Below are 17760 nucleotides of genomic sequence, written 5' to 3' on the forward strand. Positions count from 1 at the left end.
TTCAAGACCAGCCTGGCCAACATGGTGAAACTCCATCTCTACCAAAAAATACAAAAATTAGCCGGTGTGGTGGTGCACACCTGTAATCCCAGCTACTTGGGAGGCTGAGGCATGAGAATCGGTTGAACCCAGGAGGTGAAGGTTGCAGTGAGCTGAGATCGTGCCACTGCACTCCAGCCTGGGCGACAGAGCAAGACCCTGTCTTTAAAAAAAAAAAAAAAAAAAGTAATCACTGAGACTGTGGAATTATAATTATTTTAAAAAATATAATAAATATTCATATTTATATTTAAACCTTCATATTTAAATATCAACATATTTATAATTAAATATGTTAAAAATCAGAACAGTGTAGTCAGAAAAAGTCAAATTTAATGAAAACATGTTTTGTTTTTGTTTCTTCCCCAGAGAACAAATTTAATATCTTAAAAAAAAAAATCTTTAAAAATAAGTAAATGTCCATGAGTGTTGAAGTTGTACGTTTCAGGAGAAAGAGGCAGGAACTATTACAGTACACCTGGGTCTGGATCCCGGCTGGCCCACCGTGATCTTGACTTTCACCCTCCCCATGGCCTCGCCCTCTCTGTTCACCGTTCCAGAGGCCGGACACTCACTGGAGCTGGTTAATGATCACCATGCGGACGTGCTCTCGGGCCTTCAGGATCTTCTCCAGCCGGTGGATGTCATAGGTGTTGGGGTTCCGGAAGGGGATGTCATCAGGCAGGCCCGTGACCTCCACCGCGTCTGGGCTGTCCCGGATTAGTTTATAAGGGACCAGCACCGGCCGGTTCAGGCCCAGGGCCTCACCTAGAGGGCACAGGAAGTCACAGTGAAGAAAGATGTTTCCTGTCAATGGCAAAGCCCTCTAGGGAAAGGGCTGGAGTCTGGTCTGCCCCAGCCCAGCAGCCATCACACACAGAGAGTTTAAAAATCAAGACCCTGGCCGGGCGCAGTGGCGCACGCCTGTAATCCTAGCACTTTGGGAGGCCGAGGAGGATCACGAGGTCAGGAGATTGAGACCATCCTGGCTAACACGGTAAAACCTCATCTCCACTAAAAAAACACAAAAAAAGTTAGCTGGGCTTGGTGGCAGGTGCCTGTAGTCCCAGCTACTCGGGAGGCTGAGGCAGGAGAATGGTGTACCTGGGAGGCAGAGCTTATAGTGAGCGGAGATCGCGCCACTGCACTCCAGCCTGGGCAACAGAGCGAGACTCAGTCTCAAAAAAAAAAAAAAAAAAAATCAAGACCCACAGGCTGGGCATGGTGGCTCACACCTGTAATCCCAGCACTTTGAGAGGCCGAGGCGGGAGGATCACTTGAGCCCAGAAGATCAAGACCAGTCTGGGCAACATGGTGAAACCTGTCTCTACTAAAAATAGAAAAATTAGCCGGGAGTGTTGGCGCATGCTTGTAGTCCCAGCTACTTGAGAGGCTGAGGCAGGAGGATCACCTAAGCCCAGAAGTGGAGGCTGTAGTGAGCGGAGATCACACCACTGTACTCCAGCCTGGGCAACTGAGTGAGACCCTGTTTAAAAAAAAAGAAAATCAACATACACAAAATGTGGGTCATGGGCAGAGCAGCCGTGTCCCCAGGGAGCAGGCAGGCCAGCTGGGGGCTCCAGAAGGCGAGGCTGGCTGCAGAGGGAGGCCCCCCGCCCACCCCCAGGAGGAGGGCTTGGTGTGCTGACCCCGACCACAGCACTGACCGTATTTCTCATTGAAGAGTTCCTTCACCTGCTCCCGCAGGATCACCTTTTCCCCAAGTCTGTTGGCATCATCTTCATCTACAAGAGGAAGACAAGGGGGCATGAGAGTTGGCACCGGCTTGGCCACTGGACCTGCTGCTTCTCCCACCAGGTGTCCCTGACCTGCCAAAACATTACATTCTCCGCAGGGCCCACCACTCCCACGCAGCTGTTTTTTTTTTTCTTTTGAGACAGTCTCGCTCTGTTGCCCAGGCTGGAGTGCAGAGGCATGATCTCAGCTCACTGCAACCTCCGCCTTCCGGGTTCAAGCGAATTCTCCTGCCTCAGCATCCCAAGTAGCTCGGATCACAGGCACGTGCCACCATGCCCAGCTAATTTTTGTATTTTTAGTAGAGATGGGGTTTCGCCATGTTGCCCAGGCTGGTCTCAAACTCCTGGGCTCAGGTGATCCACCCGCCTTAGCCTCTCGAAGTGCTGGGATTACAGGTGTGAGCCACTGTGCCGGGCTGCAGCTGGTTTCTAGCCTTAGTTGTTGGTCTGTCCATCCATCCATTTTTCTTTTTTTGAGACACAGTCTTGCTGTGTCACTCAGGCTGGAAGGCAGCAGTGCGATCATAGATAGCTCATGGCAGCCTCCAACTCCCAGGCTCAAGTGATCCTCCTGCCTCAGCCTCCTGAGTAGCTGGGAATACAGATGTGTGCCACCATGCCTAATTTTTTAAAGTTTTTGTAGAGATGGAGTCTCGCTATGTTGCCCAGGCTGATCTTGAACTCCTGACCTCAAGTGATCCTCTTGCTTTGCTCTCCCAAAGTTCAGGAATTACAGATGTGAGCCACGGTGGCCAGCCCATCCCACATTTTCTTATCAGTGTTCCCAGCACAGGCCCTGTGTTGGGCACAAAATAACCTAAAAAGAAGAGGCAGGGCTGCTCCCCTGAGGGGCTCCCAACCAGAGGGGGTGTCATCTGGTCACCAAAGTACAACAGGACACCCTTAGGAGACAAGGGGCATGAATCAGGGTGCCCACCCTGTCTGGGAAAGTCTGGGGAGACCTCCCCCAGGAGAGAAGGATGCTTGAATGGGCTCTCAAGGCCTGACATGGTGACTCATGCCTATAATCCCAGCACTTTGGGAGGCAGAGGCAGGCAGATCACCTGAAGCCAGGAGTTCGAGACCATTCCGGTCAACGTGGTGAAACCCCATCTGTACTAAAAATACAAAAAGATTAGCTGGGCGTGGTGGCGGGCACCTGTAGTCCCAGTTACTCAGGGGGGTGAGGCAGGAGAATCACTTGAGCCTGGGAGGTGGAGGTTGTAGTGAGCGGAGATCACGTCACTGCACTCCAGCCTGGGAGACAGAGACCTGTCTCAAATAAAAATGAAAACAAACAAACAAGACACCAGGGCAGAAGGACCAGCCATGCATAGGCACTCAAGGGTGAAAGATCCTGTGTTGGCTGGGTGCAGTGGCTCACGTCTGTAATCCCAGCACTGTGGGAGGCCGAGACGGGCAGATCACCAGAGGTCAGGAGTTTGAGACCCTTCTGGCCAACACAGCGAAACCCCATCTCTACTAAAAATACAAAAATTAGCCAAGTGTGGTGGTGGGGACCTGTAATCCCAACGACTCAAGAGGTTGAGACAGGAGAACTGCTTGAACCTGGGAGGAGGAGGTTGCAGTGAGCCAAGATTGCGCCATGGCACTCCAGCCTGGGTGACAAGAGTGAAACTCTGTCTCAAAAAAAAAAAAAAAAAAAAAAGGAAAGAAGAAAAAAAGAAAGATCCCGTGTCCCGGAAGTGGCTGAACTTTGGGGTGGTACAGGGGAGATGACCGATGGGCCTAGCAGGGTCTGGGCCAGTGTGACTGTGCTGGGCTATTGGAAATCCCCTGACTGCTCGCTGGCCAAGGTCTGTGAATGGGAAACAGACCGTGTCTGGGAGTGTGGGGGCTATGCATTCTCCCCGCTCACTGCCCAGGCAACCGTCACGGCCTATCTGCTGCTTGAGCCCTGGCATGCTCCGCTGTCCCCTCCCTGTAGCCTAGAGGAGCTGCCAGGGTCAGTTAGCCCTGGAGACGGGGCCTGAACTGGGCTGTAAGGCTGAGGGGTGGTTGGGCTGGAGATGGGGTCTCAGGCAGAGCTCTGCAGCAGCCCGTGGGCTTGTGCCAGGGTTGAGGACGGGGCTGGGATTGGAGGAAGGGTGGTTTGCATGTCCAACAGGAAATCTCCTCTCTGAGAAGCGTGGGGTCACATGGGCTGGGCCTCTGGGGCAGGCGGGTTGGGTAAGGGTGAGATGTTGGGGGAGTGGAGCTAGAGGCAGGCAGGGAGCCAGGGCCGGATGATGCAGGGCAGAGCAGACTGATGGGTCTTTAGAGCAAAATGACTCTTGTTTTTTTACTCTTTGTTTTTCCAAGACAGAGTCTCACTCTGTTGCCCAGGCTGGACTGCAGTGGCGTGGTCTCGGTTCACTGCAACCTCTGCCTCCCAGGTTCAAGCCATTCTCGTGCGTCAGCCTCCTGAGAGCTGGGACTACAGGCGCCTGCCACCACGTCTGGTTAATTTTTGTAATTTTAGTAGAGATGGGGTTTTGCCATGTTGGCCAGGCTGGTCTCGAACTCCTGAGTTCAGGTGATCTGCCCGCCTCGGCCTCCCAAAGTGCTGGGATTACAGGCGTGAGCCACCGCGCCTAGCCTGACTCCTGTTTTTTGAGACACGGTCTCACCCTGTTTCCCAGGTTGGAGTACAGTGGTGCCATCATGACTCACTGCAGCCTTGAGCTCTTGGGCTAAAGCAATCCTCCCCGCTCAGTCTCTCGAGTAGCTGGGGCTCCAGGCATGGATCACTGTGCCAGACTAAGTTTTTTAAATTTTTTGTAGAGAGAGTCTCTGTTGCACAGGCTGTTCTCCAACTCCTAGGTTCAAGCGATCCTCCTGTCCTCAGCCTCCGAAAGTGCTGGGATTACAGTTGTGAGCCACTGTGCCTGGCTCTTTTAATCTTGAAAACTCTGGGGGCCGGGCGCGGTGGCTCACACCTGTAATCCCAGCACTTTGGGAGGCCAAGACGGGCGGATCACGAGGTCAGGAGATCGAGACCATCCTGGCTAACACAGTGAAACCCCGTCTCTACTAAAAAATACAAAAAAATTAGCCGGGCGAGGTGGCGGGCGCCTGTAGTCCCAGCCACTCGGGAGGCTGAGGCAGGAGAATGGCATGAACCCGGGAGGCGGAGCTTGCAGTGAGCCGAGATCGCGCCACCGCACTCCAGCCTGGGGGTCTGAGCAAGACTCTGTCTCAAAAAAAAAAAAAAAAGAAAAAGAAAAAAGAAAACTCTGGGAAGAGCTCACTTGAGTTTAGGAGGTCACCTTAGGAACTGCATCTCCTGGGCTGGTGCTCTGTGCTGCTTGGAGTCTGCTGACCCCATCTGGGTGGCTTGGCCTCCTGTGCACAAGCTGCCAGAATGGAGGCCCTGTTCCCAAAGTGGGGGTTGCCCCAAAGAGCAGGGAGCTTCCCACAGGACAGAGGCTGGGCACCTGCTTGACCTGGTTCCTCCTTTTCCCAGGGCTCCAACACCCACCACCTCAGGTCCTCCCAAACCCTGCAGGTCCCTGACCTGGTCCATCCACACCCACACTGAGGAATCTCTGCACATCTCTGAGTTGCTGCATCTGTCTTCAGGCACGGCCTGCCAGCCCCCCTGGGTGCCCAGAGACACCACAAACATCAGCCATTCCAGACAACATCCTCCTCCCGTGTCCCTATCTCGTGGAGTAATGCCTCTAATTCAGCCACAGCAAGACCCCACGCTCCACATCCCCTAGAATCCTCGCCTTCTCCTATGGCCCAACACGGCCCTTCCTTTCAGGACTAGGATGTGGGAAGAATCAAGGCCACCCTTGTCCAAATCCCATGCAGACCACTGTGATGGAGTCCTGGGCCCAAGGACCGGCTCCTAGAGCCTGCAGGTAAGCGATGGCACGTTCCATCTGTCCCCATGCCACTGAGGAATCTTTGGTGGCAGGATTCTCAGCAGGCACGGCCGTGCGTGCACAGAACAGAGAAAGGATGGCCTGGATCACACACATCACTGTGTGCGGATACTTTCCTAGACACTGCAGCCAAGGACACAGAGGCTCAGAGAGGTAAAGAAACTTGCCCAAGGTCACACAGCCCCTAAGCACCAGGAGTACTCTGTGTCGACCCCAAAGCCCTGCTCTTTCCACTCGACCATGAGCCCTGGATTTCCTGATGTCTCAGATTCCCCTACAGTTTCTTTCTTTCTTTTCTTTTTTTTTAAAGAGTCATGCTCTGTCCTCCAGGCTGGAGTGCAGTGGTGTGATCTTGGCTCACTGAAACTTCTGCCTCCTGGGTTCAAGCGATTCTCATGCCTCGGCCTCCCGAGTATCTGGGAGTATCTGGGATGACAGGCGCCTGCCACCACAGCTGGCTGATTTTTGTATTTTTAGTAGAGATAGGGTTTCAACCATGTTACTCAGGCTGGTCTCCAACTCCTGGCCTTAGGTGATTCGCCTGCCTCGGCCTCCCAAATGGCTGGGATTACGGACGTGAACCACCATGCTCGGCCTTCCTTACAGTATCTGGAGAAAGAAGACTTAATCTTTAAGATGGTTTCCTCTAAATCTCTTGCTCTCGGCCCATAATGCCACGCCTCTGTCTTCTTCTGTGCCGGGACAGAGCGAGACTCAAAGAGCTCTACGAAGCCTGCAGGATAGAAAGAAGCTTAGCAGGTTCCTCAAAGACAAGGCCCAGGCCGGGCATAGTGTCTGATGCCTGTAATCCCAGCACTTTGAGAGGCCAAAGCGGGTGGATCACTTGAGGTCAGGAGTTCCAGACCAGCCTGGGCAACATGGTGAAACCCCGTCTCTACTAAAAATACAAAAAACTAGCTGGGCGTGGTGGTGAACGCCTGTAATCCCAGTTACTCAGGAGGCTAAGGCAGGAGTATCCCTTGAACTGGGTGGTGGAGGTTGCAGTGATCTGAGATTGCGCCACTGCACTCCAGCCTGGGCGACAGAGCAAGACTCCATCTCAAGAAAACAAACAAACAAACAAACAAACAAACACAAAAAACACAGGACCCCAAACTCACTATGTCAAAGGGAAATGTAAAGCTTGGGAACTGAGTCACGCGATAGCCTTTTGTCCCTAAGCAGATGGCTGCAAGATAGAAGGCCACCTATCTCCCCTGGTGGCCTCCCTCACCCTGGCCATGTAAATTCACAGCTTATCTTCACCGGCAGGGGACAAAGATAAGAAGAGAAATCATTGCTCTGTCCACCCAAGACAAATGCCCATTTGACTTCCTCTCTTCTGTTTATCTTACGTAAAATGCAGATTTACTGAGCACAGGATGAATACATCATTAACTATTCCTCTCCTCCCTTTATTTTATTTTTTGAGACAGAGTCTCACTGTTTTCCAGGCTGGAGTGCAGTGGCATGATTCTGGCTCAATGCAACCTCCGCCTACTGGGTTCAAGTGATTCTCGTGCCTCAGCCTCCAGAGGAGCTGGGATTACAGGCACCCGCCACCACTCCTGGCTAATTTTTTATTTTTATTTTTAGTAGAGATGGGGTTTCATTATGCTGCTCAGGCCAGTCTCGAACTCCTGACCTCAGGTGATCCACCTGGCTTGGCCTTCCAAAGTGCTGGGATTACTAGCGTGAGCCACTGTGCCCAGCCCCTCTTTCCCCTTGAAATACCAAAGTCCTCAAAACCCTCTCTGCAAAAAAGCACAGGCCACAGACCCTATTGCAGCTTGAGTCTCTTTTTCCTGGCTGTGTCCTCCACCATGGCAAAATAAATCTCTAAATCGATGGAGACCTGTTTCAGGCACTTTTTGGTTTACATGGCCCATGGGTGCCTATAACAGGAATCCTGACCCAGCTGGGAGTCAGGGAGGGCTTCCCAGAGGAGGTGACCACCAGACGGGGCCCAAAGCTCCAAGGATGTGGGCTCATCTGCATGCTGGGCCTCATCACACCTCCAAGGCAGTTGGGAGCGGTGAGTAAGACACAAAGAAACTTGCAGTATCCTATAATTTCGGGTGCTCAACACGCATTAGCCAATCAGGAAACTTCCCCTGTTCCTCCCAAGTCTTGCCTGGTCTGGGAAGAAGTGCAACCCTAAACCAGTCTGCGGCTAACCGGGAGTGACACTACGGGGCAGTCAATAGGACACTATGGCAGTTCTATATGACGCACACAGGTGCCAGGCGGTGAACCAGAAGCGGTGGGAGTGTGCATGTGAGGAAAGTGAGGCCGGGCTGGCTGAGGGGGCTGGCGGTTTGGGGAGGCGTCCTAATCACCTCTGGAGTGTGGCGGGGTGGAGTGGGGCTAAATGCCTTTGTCAATAACACCAAAACTGGCCGGATGTAGTGGCTCATGCCTGTAATCCCAGCACTTTGGGAGGCTGAGGCCAGGAGTTTGAAACCAGCTCAGGCAACATGGCAAGACCCTGTCTCTACTAAATAAATAAATAAATAAATAAATAAATAAATAGAAAAATTAGCTGGGCATGGTGGTGTGTGCCTGTAATCCCAGCTACTAGGGAGGCTGCGGTGGGAGGATTGCTTGAGCCTGGAAGGTCAAGGTTGCAGTAAGCCATGATCGCACTGCTGCACTCCAGCTTGGGTGACTGAGCTTAGATCCTGTCTCAAACAACCAACGAAAATTAAAAAATAAAAAACAAGCTTGGCACATACTATGTGCAGACACTGTGCAAGGCCCACAATGTGCCTTGTCCGTGGGATTCTCTAGTTCAGTCAACATCAAGCTCAGGAAGAACACTGATTTTTCTCTGTAGCTGCTCTTGCATTTTCCTACCTCTTTCTTTTTATTTAATTTAGAGGAAAGAGAATTACTTTTTTTTTTTTGGTAGAGACAGGGTCTTGCTGTCATTCAGGCTGGAGTACAGTGGCTGGGACTACAGGTGTAGGCCACCAATACCAGCTAATTTTTCCATTTTTTGTAGAGATGGGATCTTGCTATGTTGTCCAGGCTACATTTTAAAAAATCATGAGTTTTTGAGGGAAATGGAGTAGGGCAGGCTCTGGTGGGAGCTGGACTAGATGAACCCCTGCTTGAATGGCTGCATACAGTAGGGAAAAGGGGGATCCCCAGGGCCAGGGATGGGGAAAGTCCCTGGCTCATTAGACAGGAAGGCAATCTTGATTCTACCCCCTAATGCTGTGTGGTGTACGGAAAGTCACTCAACCTCTCTGAGCCTGTTTCCACATTCCTCAACTGGGACTCTTGGCCTGCTGGATCTAATCTCACATATCAAAAGGCACTACAGGCTGGGCACAGTGGCTCATGCCTGTCATCCCAGCATTTTGGAAGGCTGAAGTGGGAGGACTGCTTGAGGCCAGGAGTTCAAGACCAGCCTGGGCAACACAGGGAAACCCTGTTTCTATAGAAAAAAAAAAAAATGCTGGGCATGGTGGTGCACACCTGGAGTCCCAGCTCTTCTGGGAACTGTGAATGCACCAGAGGCAGCTCCTTGGGCAAATAAGTGACTTACTGTCTGGGAGGGAACCTGAACCACAGGTGAAGACCGACTCCCCTGTCCCCTGCCGTGTCTGGGGACCTGACACTGGGTTTGTGTCTGTGCTCTGGCCGAGCCCTGCAGGGGGAAAGGGCAACATCTCGATCCGAACAGATATTCCCGTTGGGGCTCTGAGGTGTGCAGGCTGGCGCCAGTCTCGCCCAACAGGAATCATGGCCACCGCTGCAACCGAGACAGCTCGCCCACGCACCTGGTTAGCCCCGAGGGAGAATGCTAAGATCCTTGCTAACCCAGATGGCCCAGCCAAGCATTTTTTTTTTTTGAATTGAGATGGTCTGGCTCTGTTGCCCAGGCTGGAGTGCAGTGGAGCAATCTCAGCTCACTGTAACCTCCACCTCCTGGACTAAAGCCGTCCTCCGTCCTCAGCCTCCTGCGTAGCTGATGCTACAGGTGTGTGCCACTATGCCTGGCTAATTTTTGTATTATTTGTAGAGACAAGGTCTCACTATGTTGCCCAGGCTGGTCTTCAACTCCTAAGCTCAAGTAATCCATCCCCTTTGGCCTCCCAAAGTGCTGAGATACAGGCGTGAGCCACCATGTGCAGACCGGCTGAGCATCTCAGACAGTTGCAGGTGGGGTCATGAGTCCCCTTTCCCGACACAGCCAGACTCCTGCCACCACCACCTGGTCACCACCAGGGAGTTCCCCAAGGACTGCTGTGGGCAGTGGTGGCCTCGGCCTTGGGTGGGGCAGCGCAGCTCCAGCACACTCAGTCACCTCTGAGTCTAATCTGCTCATAGGAAAAACACGGATCAGAGAGCTGCTGAGAACACTGTGGGGGCAGGCGCAATACTGGGCCTTGCAAGGCCAGGGCCACAAGCCCAATGGTCTACCCAAGACTGATTGCCTGGGTTCAAATCCCAGCTCTGCTATCAGCTCACGACCCTGGGCAAGTCCCTGAACCACTCGATGTCTTCATCTGTAAAGAAGCAATGGGCCAGGCACGTGGTGGCTCATGCCTTTCATCCCAGCACTTTGAGAGGCCGAAGTGGGCAGATCACCTGAGGTCACAAGTTTAAGACCAGCCTGGCCAACATGGTGAAACTTCATCTCTACTACTAATTAAAAAAAATTAGCTGGGCGTGGTGGCGGGTGCCTGTAATCCCAGCTACTCGGGAGGCTGAGGCAGGAGAATCACTGGAACCCGGGAGGCGGAGGTTGCAGTGAGCCGAGATTGTGCCATTGCGCTCCAGCCTGGGCGACAAGAGTAAAACTCTGTCTCCCCGCCCCCCGCCCCCACCAAAAAAAAGGGAGTTTAGTTTACTGTCCTGAACGCCAAGTCAGCAAACCTATTCTTGGGAAGACCTGCCTGAGCTTCCCTGAACCCAGGCTGGCTGTAAATGACACCCACAGTTGCAAACATTTCAGTGTTCCCTGTTTGGAAATGTCATAGTTGGGACTCAGTGTGTGTGGGGTTTCACCTTCATGTTTCTGCCCCCAGTGCTGTGAGAAAGTCTTGCTGAAAGAACCCATCCCCACAGCAGTGACCTCCTGCCCACCGGCCGGGACAGTGACACCTTTGGTGGACAGGCCGTCCCTTGACATTTTTCCTGCCCCCTCCTGCTCATTCTGTTCTTCGGTCTCCTCTCTCTTTTGAACGCTGCCTGGGCAACTCTCATCATATCTTTTCCAACCTGCTGTCTGTTAGCCCAAGGAGTAACTGAATTTTGCCAAGGGGAAAAACATAGATGACCAAGCTCACTGAATCACAGCCATGCTATGTACACAATTTTAAACTAACTGGCTCGGGTGATGCCTGGGCTGGCTCTGCGGCTCTCTCCCGGGGCAAAGTGCAAGAGCCCTAGCCAGCCCTGACTCTCCCCACCTAGTTAGAGGTCTTCAGCTCAGACTGACGATCTCATGTCGGTAATTATGACCATTCACAGCAGGGAGACGCAGCCAGCGAAGGGCAAGGGCGGCTTAGAGGGGAGATACTGAGATCTGTAGCAGAAGCGTGGGATAATAGTCCTCCTCTCCCCTCCTGAACCACTTCACAGAGCCCCAACTCTCTGCCAGGCCCGGGCAGAGTTCAAGGCTGCAGCGATTGCACCACTGCATTCCAGCCTGGGTGACAGAGCGAGACCCAGTCTCGAAAAGATAAATAAGGTACATTCTGGTTCAGCTTTTAACCCTTTCTAGGGTCTGTGCACAGGTTTAGCAGGAATTCCATCAGCTCCATTTCATGGATGAGATAACTGAGGCCTGGAGAGAGGAGGGCCAAGCTGCAGCAGGGCAGAGACCTGTGCCCAGGCCAGTGATCATGAGCCTGTGGTTCTCCTGCCATGCTAGACCTGGCTTGGCCCGGACACTGCGTGCAGTAGGGGCCCTTAAGGCTTGACCCATTTTGATTCTCCTTTTCCCCACTGTATGCAGGCATTCAAGCAGGGGCTCGTCCAATCCATCCCCTACCAGAGAGAGCCCTATCCCATTTCCTTCAAAAACTCATGATTTTTTAAAATGTAGCCTGGAGAACATAGCAAGATCCCATCTCTACAAAAAATGGAAAAATTAGCTGGGCATGGTGGCCCACACCTGTAGTCCCAGCTACTGCACTCCAGCCTGAATGACAGCAAGACCCTGTCTCTACCGAAAATCCACTTTACAAAGGGAACTGTCTTTTTTTTTTTCCCCTTAAGATGGAATCTCGCTCTGTCATTCAGGGTGGAGTGCAGTGGCGTGATCTGGGTTCACTGCAACCTCCGCCTCCCAGGTTCCAGCAATTCTCCTGCCTTAGCCCCTCCAGTAGCTGAGACTACAGGCACGAGCCAACACGCTCAGCTGATTTTTGTATTTTTAGTAGAGACGGGGTTTCACCATGTTGGCCAGGCTGGTCTCGAACTCCTGAACTTAGTTGATCCGCCCGCCTCGGCCTCCCAAAGTGCTGGGATTACAGGCATGAGCCACCGTGCCCGGCCCAAAGGGAACGGTCTTAAAGTGGGATTGAGTTGTTGAAGTACTCTCTGGGTCCCCAAGATCCCTCCTTCTGAACCCCTCTAGGGCCTAGGCATGCCAGAGCCATCAAACCCCCAAATCCAGAACTCCAGTGGGGGTGGGAAGGAGGCTGTTGGAAAGGGGGAATCTCTACTTCTCTTCCTCTGCTTTTTATTTATTTTTTTTCAGATGGAGTCTCGCTCTGTCACCCAGGTTGGAGTGCAATGGCGCGATCTGAGTTCACTGCAACCTCTGCCTCCTGGGTTCAAGCGATTCTCCTGCCTTAGCCTCCCGAGTAGCTGGGATTACAGGTGTGCACCACCGTGCCTGGCTAATTTTTGTCTTTTTAGTAGAGATGAGGTTTCACCATGTTGTCCAGGCTGGTCTTGAACTCCTGAGTTCAAGCGATCCACCCACCTCGGCCTCCCAAAGTGCTGGGATTACAGGCGTGAGCCACTGCGCCCGGCCTCCTTCCTCTGCTTTTCAAAAATTATTTTTTTAGAGATGTAGTCTCATTTTGTTACCTATGCAGTGGTGCGATCCTAGCTCACTGCAGCCTTGACCTCACCCTCCTACCTCAGTCTCCTGAGTACGTGGGCCTACAGGTGCACATCACCATGTCTGGCTAATTTTAAAATTTTTGTAGAGACAGGATCTCGCTCCTTTGCCCAGGTTGATCTCAAACTCCTGGCCTCAAGCAATCCTTCCGCCTCAGCCTCCCAAAGTGCTGGGATCACAGACATGAGCCACCAGGCTGGGCCTTAAACTTTTTAATGGATCTATGCTTTTCTTCCTCTGCTTTTTTTTTTTTTTTTTTTTGAGACAGGATCTCGCTCTGTCGCCCATGCAGGAGGGCAGTGGCGTGATCTCAGCTCACTGCAACCTCTGCTTCCTGGGCTGAAGCGATCCTCCCACTTCAGCCTCCTGAGTAGCAAGCGTGCTACCATGCCTGGCTAATTTTTTTGTATTTTTAGTAGAGATGGGGTCTTGCCATGTTGCCCAGGCTGGTATCAAACTCCTGAGCTCAAGCGATCCTCCGGTGGCGGCCTCCCACAGTGCTGGGTTTACAGGCATGAGCCATTGCGCCAGGCTGTAAGTGTTAATTGCATTCTTAGTAACAGCAAAACAATGGAAGCTGCCAATCCCCAAGGAGAGGAAAGGGAGGAATTGCATCATGGTAAGATTCCACTCAATGGAAGATTATAGAGCCATGAGAACTAACAGGCTACAGCTACACACTTCAATATTATGTCAACGAAAGCTAAGTGGAAAACAGCAAGTCCCAGACTCTGTTCAATAACACACCTTTGTTATAAAAGTAAAATTACAGACTGGGGGTGGTGGCTCACGCCTGTAATCCCAGAATTTTGGGAGGGTGAGGCAGGTGGATCATGAGATCAGGAGATGGAGACCGTCCTGGCTAACATGGTGAAACCCCATCTCTACTAAAAATACAAAAAAGTAGCTGGGCGTGGTGGTGGGTGCCTGTAGTCCTAGCTACTCGGGAGGCTGAGGCAGGAGAATCACTTGAACCCGGGAGGTGGAGGTTGCAGCGAGCCGATATCACACTGCTTCACTCCAACCTGGGCGACAGAGCGAGACGTCGTCTCAAAAAAAAAAAAAGAACGTAAAATGATAAGCAAAATGAAATAATTTTTGTTTAGGCAAACATTATATGCAATAAAATAATTAAAAAAAAATTAACCCGTGAGCCTGGCGTGGTGGCTCATGCCTGTAATCTCAGCACTTTGGGAGGCCGAGGCAGAAGGATCACTTGAGAGCAGGAGTTGGAGACCAGCCTTGGGCAACACAGAGATACTCTGTCTACAAAAAATTTAAAAGTAGCTGGTGCAGTGGCACCCGGCTGTAGTCCCAGCTACTCGGGAGGCTGATGCGGGAGGATTGCCTGAGCCCAGGAGTTGGAGGCTACAGTGAGCTATGATAGTGCCACTGCACTCCAGCCTATCTCTACGAAAATAAAAAATAAAATATGAGCTGGGCATGGTCGCACGTGTGCTTGTAGCCCTAGCCACTCGAGGGACTGAGGTGGTAGGATGGCTTGAGCCTAGAAGGACCAGCCTGCAGTAAGCTATGACTGTGCCACTGCACTCCAGCCTGGGCAAGAGGGAGCTTGTCTTTAAAAAAAAAAAAAAATTAAAAAGAAATCAACCAGTGAAAAGTGACTACATCATGGAGGAGAACAGGCATAGAAGGCGTTTTTGGCAATTTGAATAAAGACCATATATTAGATGACAGGGAATTATTAAGTTTTATAAGTGTGATGATACTATTGTGAGTATGTAAAATAACAGTGTTTTTCTTAGGAGATGTGCATTGAAATATTTAGGCATGAAGAGTCAAGATGTTTGCAACTTACTTCAAATGGAGAAAAAGAAAAAGAAATTATGTGTGTGTGCGCGTCTGTGTGTGCATGTGTGTGTGTGTGTGACAGAGAGAGAGAAAGCAGGGAAAATGGCAATATGCTAAGAATTACTGAACCCAGTTGGGAGTGGTGGCTCACGCCTGTAATCCCAGCACTTTGGGAGGCCGAGGCGGATGGATTGCTTGAGGCCAGGAGTTCGAGACCAGCCTGGTCAACATGGCAAACCCTATCTCTACTAAAAATACAAAAAATTAGCGGGGCGAGGTGGTGCGCACCTGTAGTCACAGCTACTCAGGAGGCTGAGGCAGAAGAATCGCTTGAACTCGGGAGGCGGAGCTTGCAGTGAGCCGAGATCCCACCACTGTACTCCAGCCTGGGTGACAGAGCGAGACTCCATCTCAAAAAAAAAAAAAGAAAAAAGAAAAAAATGCCCGACCCATCACGGGCACTTGGTAACTCAGAGAAGCTGAGCTCTTCTGTTGCCAGGCACTGCTCTTTGATCTTTGCATGGATTCATTCATTTAATCCTTAAAACAGGGGGCCATGCTCAGTGGCTCACGCCTGTAATCCCAGCACTTTGGAAGGCCGAGGTGGGCAGATTAGCGGTCAGGAGTTCGGGACCAGGCTGGGCAACATGGTGAAACCCTGTCTCTATTACAAATACAAGAATTACCCAGGCATGGTGGCACGTGCTTGTAATCCCAGCTACTCAGGAAGCTGAGGCAGGAGAATTGCTTAAACCTGGGAGGCAGAGGTTGCAGTGAGCCGAGATCGCGCCACTGCACTCCAGCCTGAAGGACAGAGCAAGACTCTGTCTCAAAAAAAAAAAAAAAAGACAAGGAAACGGATTTTCTCCTAGAGCCTAGAGCCTCCAGAAGGACCCAGCCCTGCTGACATCTTTTTTTTTTTTTTTTTTTTGAGACAGAGTAACCTCCATCTCCTGGGTCCCAGTGATTCTCCTGCCTCAGCCTTCCCAGTAGCTGGGATTACAGGCACGTGCCCGATCGAACCCCTGATCTCAAGTGATTCGCCTGCCTCAGCCTCCCAAAGTGCTGGGATTACAGGCGTGAGCCACTGCACCTGGCCCCCAACACCTTGACATGAGCCTTGGAAGACTCATTTCAGACTTCTGACCTCCAGAACTGTAAGGCAATACATTTGTGTTGTTTTAAGCCACTACATTTAGGTAATTTAGTTTTTTGAGACAGGGTCTCGCTCTGTTGCCCACGCTGGAGTTCAGTGGCACAATCATGGCTCACTGTAGCCTGACCTCCTGAGCCCAAGTCATCCTCCCGCCTTAGCCTTCCTAGTAGCTGGGACCACAGGTGTGTACTATGTGCAGCTAATTTTTTTTTTTTTTGCTATGTTGCCCAGGCTTGTCTTGAACTCCTGGGCTCAAGTGACCCTCCTGTCTCAGCCTTCCAGAGTGCTGGGATTACAGCGTGAGCCACTGGACCCGGCTTGTTTTAAGGCTTGAAATACCAGTTATAAATTCATGATTCCCCAAATCATATCTCAAGCGTGGACTGCTCCCCTGAGCCCCAACTTGCTTCCAACTTCAACTGGATGAGACCTCAGATTGAACACGCCTGCCCCACCAGCTTCTCCTGTATCTTCCCTGTCTCCACCCACGGCACCTCCGTCCTTCCCCAAGTTCAGCCCGAATCTCTGAAGTCAAAGTCAGCTCCTCATTTTCTCACAGCTTACATCAGCACATTCTGTTGGCTTCAGCCAACTCACCTAAGAGTCGGTGACTCACCACCCCACTGCCGCCACAGGCGTCGCCTGGATTATTACATCCTCCTTATGTCTCTCCACCCTTGCCTGTCCTCAAGCCAGCAACCAGAGGCATCCTGTTAAAACAAGCTGGATCCTGTTCCCCTCTGCTCAGAACTGCACCGACTCCCAGCTCACTCTGAGCAAAAGTCAAAATCCTTATCTGGCCATGCACCATCTTCCCTGTCCATCTCCATCTCATCTCTCACCTACCCTGACCTTCCTCCAACACCCTGGCAGGTGACCTCAGGGGCTTGGCAGTGGCTGTTCTCTCTGCCTGAATGCTATTCCCTGTTGCCCCTTCAGGCCTTTACTCTAAGGCCTCCTTCTGATCAACACCTAAATAATGTTGCAATCCCCGAAAAATAAACACAATTGCTCCCATGGTTTACGCTTTGCAGATTTTCTGTTTATCCCCCCACCCCTGCATGTAAGCTCCGTGAGGCTGGGTTTTTTGAGACGGAGTTTCGCTCTGGTTGCCCAGGCTGGAGTGCAGTGGCGCAATCTTGGCTCACTGCAACCTCTGCCTCCCGGGTTTAAGCGATTCTCCTGCCTCAGCCTCCCAAGTAGCTGGGATTATAGGTGTGTGTGTCACGAAGGCGGGGTAATTTTTTGTATTTTTAGTGGAAACGGGGTTTCACCATGTTGGCCAGGCTGGTCTCGAACTCCTGGCCTCAGAGATCCGCCCGCCTTAGCCTCCCAAAGTGTTGGGATTATAGGCGTGAGCCACTGTGCCCAGCCAGGTTTGTTTTTTTTTAAATCAGTGTTGATTAAAAGTCCAGCACAGGCCGGGCACAGTGGCTCATGTCCGTAATCCTAGTACTTTGGAAGTTCGAGGTGCGTGGATTACTTGAGCCCAGGAGTTCCAGACCAGCCTGGGAAACATGGCAAAACCCCGTCTCTACAAAAAAAACACAAAAATTAGCCTGGCACGGTGGTGCACACCTCCAGTCCCAGCTACTTGGGAGGCTGAGGCAGGAGGATCACTTGAGCTTAGGGAGGTCGAGAATGCAGTGAGCCATGATCGTGCCACTGCACTCCAGTCTGAGAGACAAGAGAGAGACCCTACCTTAAAAAAAAAAAAAAAAAAAAAAGGCCGGGCGCGGTGGCTCAAGCCTGTAATCCCAGCACTTTGGGAGGCCGAGACGGGCGGATCACGAGGTCAGGAGATCGAGACCATCCTGGCGAACACGGTGAAACCCCGTCTCTACTAAAAAATACAAAAAACTAGCCGGGCGAGGTGGCGGGCGCCTGTAGTCCCAGCTACTCGGGAGGCTGAGGCAGGAGAATGGCGTAAACCCGGGAGGCGGAGCTTGCAGTGAGCTGAGATCCGGCCACTGCACTCCAGTCTGGGCGACAGAGCGAGACTCCATCTCAAAAAAA

The 17760-nt window shown here is 51.7% G+C and overlaps 1 protein-coding gene across 3 annotated transcripts in view; it reads right to left on the reverse strand.

Annotated features, from left to right (window-relative positions):
• Window positions 1-17760, reverse strand: part of GTF2IRD1 (GTF2I repeat domain containing 1) — a 147369-nt gene that overhangs the window by 11582 nt on the left and 118027 nt on the right. For all 3 annotated transcript variants that reach the window (XM_025380415.1, XM_025380414.1, XM_025380413.1), the window contains exons 23-24: window positions 1707-1784; window positions 615-807 (exon numbers count right to left, since the gene is read on the reverse strand). In XM_025380415.1, the coding sequence (XP_025236200.1) occupies window positions 615-807; window positions 1707-1784 (271 nt within the window). The remainder of the gene's footprint in view (window positions 1-614; window positions 808-1706; window positions 1785-17760) is intronic.

This window comes from Theropithecus gelada, chromosome 3, assembly GCF_003255815.1.
Source record: "Theropithecus gelada isolate Dixy chromosome 3, Tgel_1.0, whole genome shotgun sequence".
NCBI classification, from domain to species: Eukaryota; Metazoa; Chordata; class Mammalia; order Primates; family Cercopithecidae; genus Theropithecus; species Theropithecus gelada.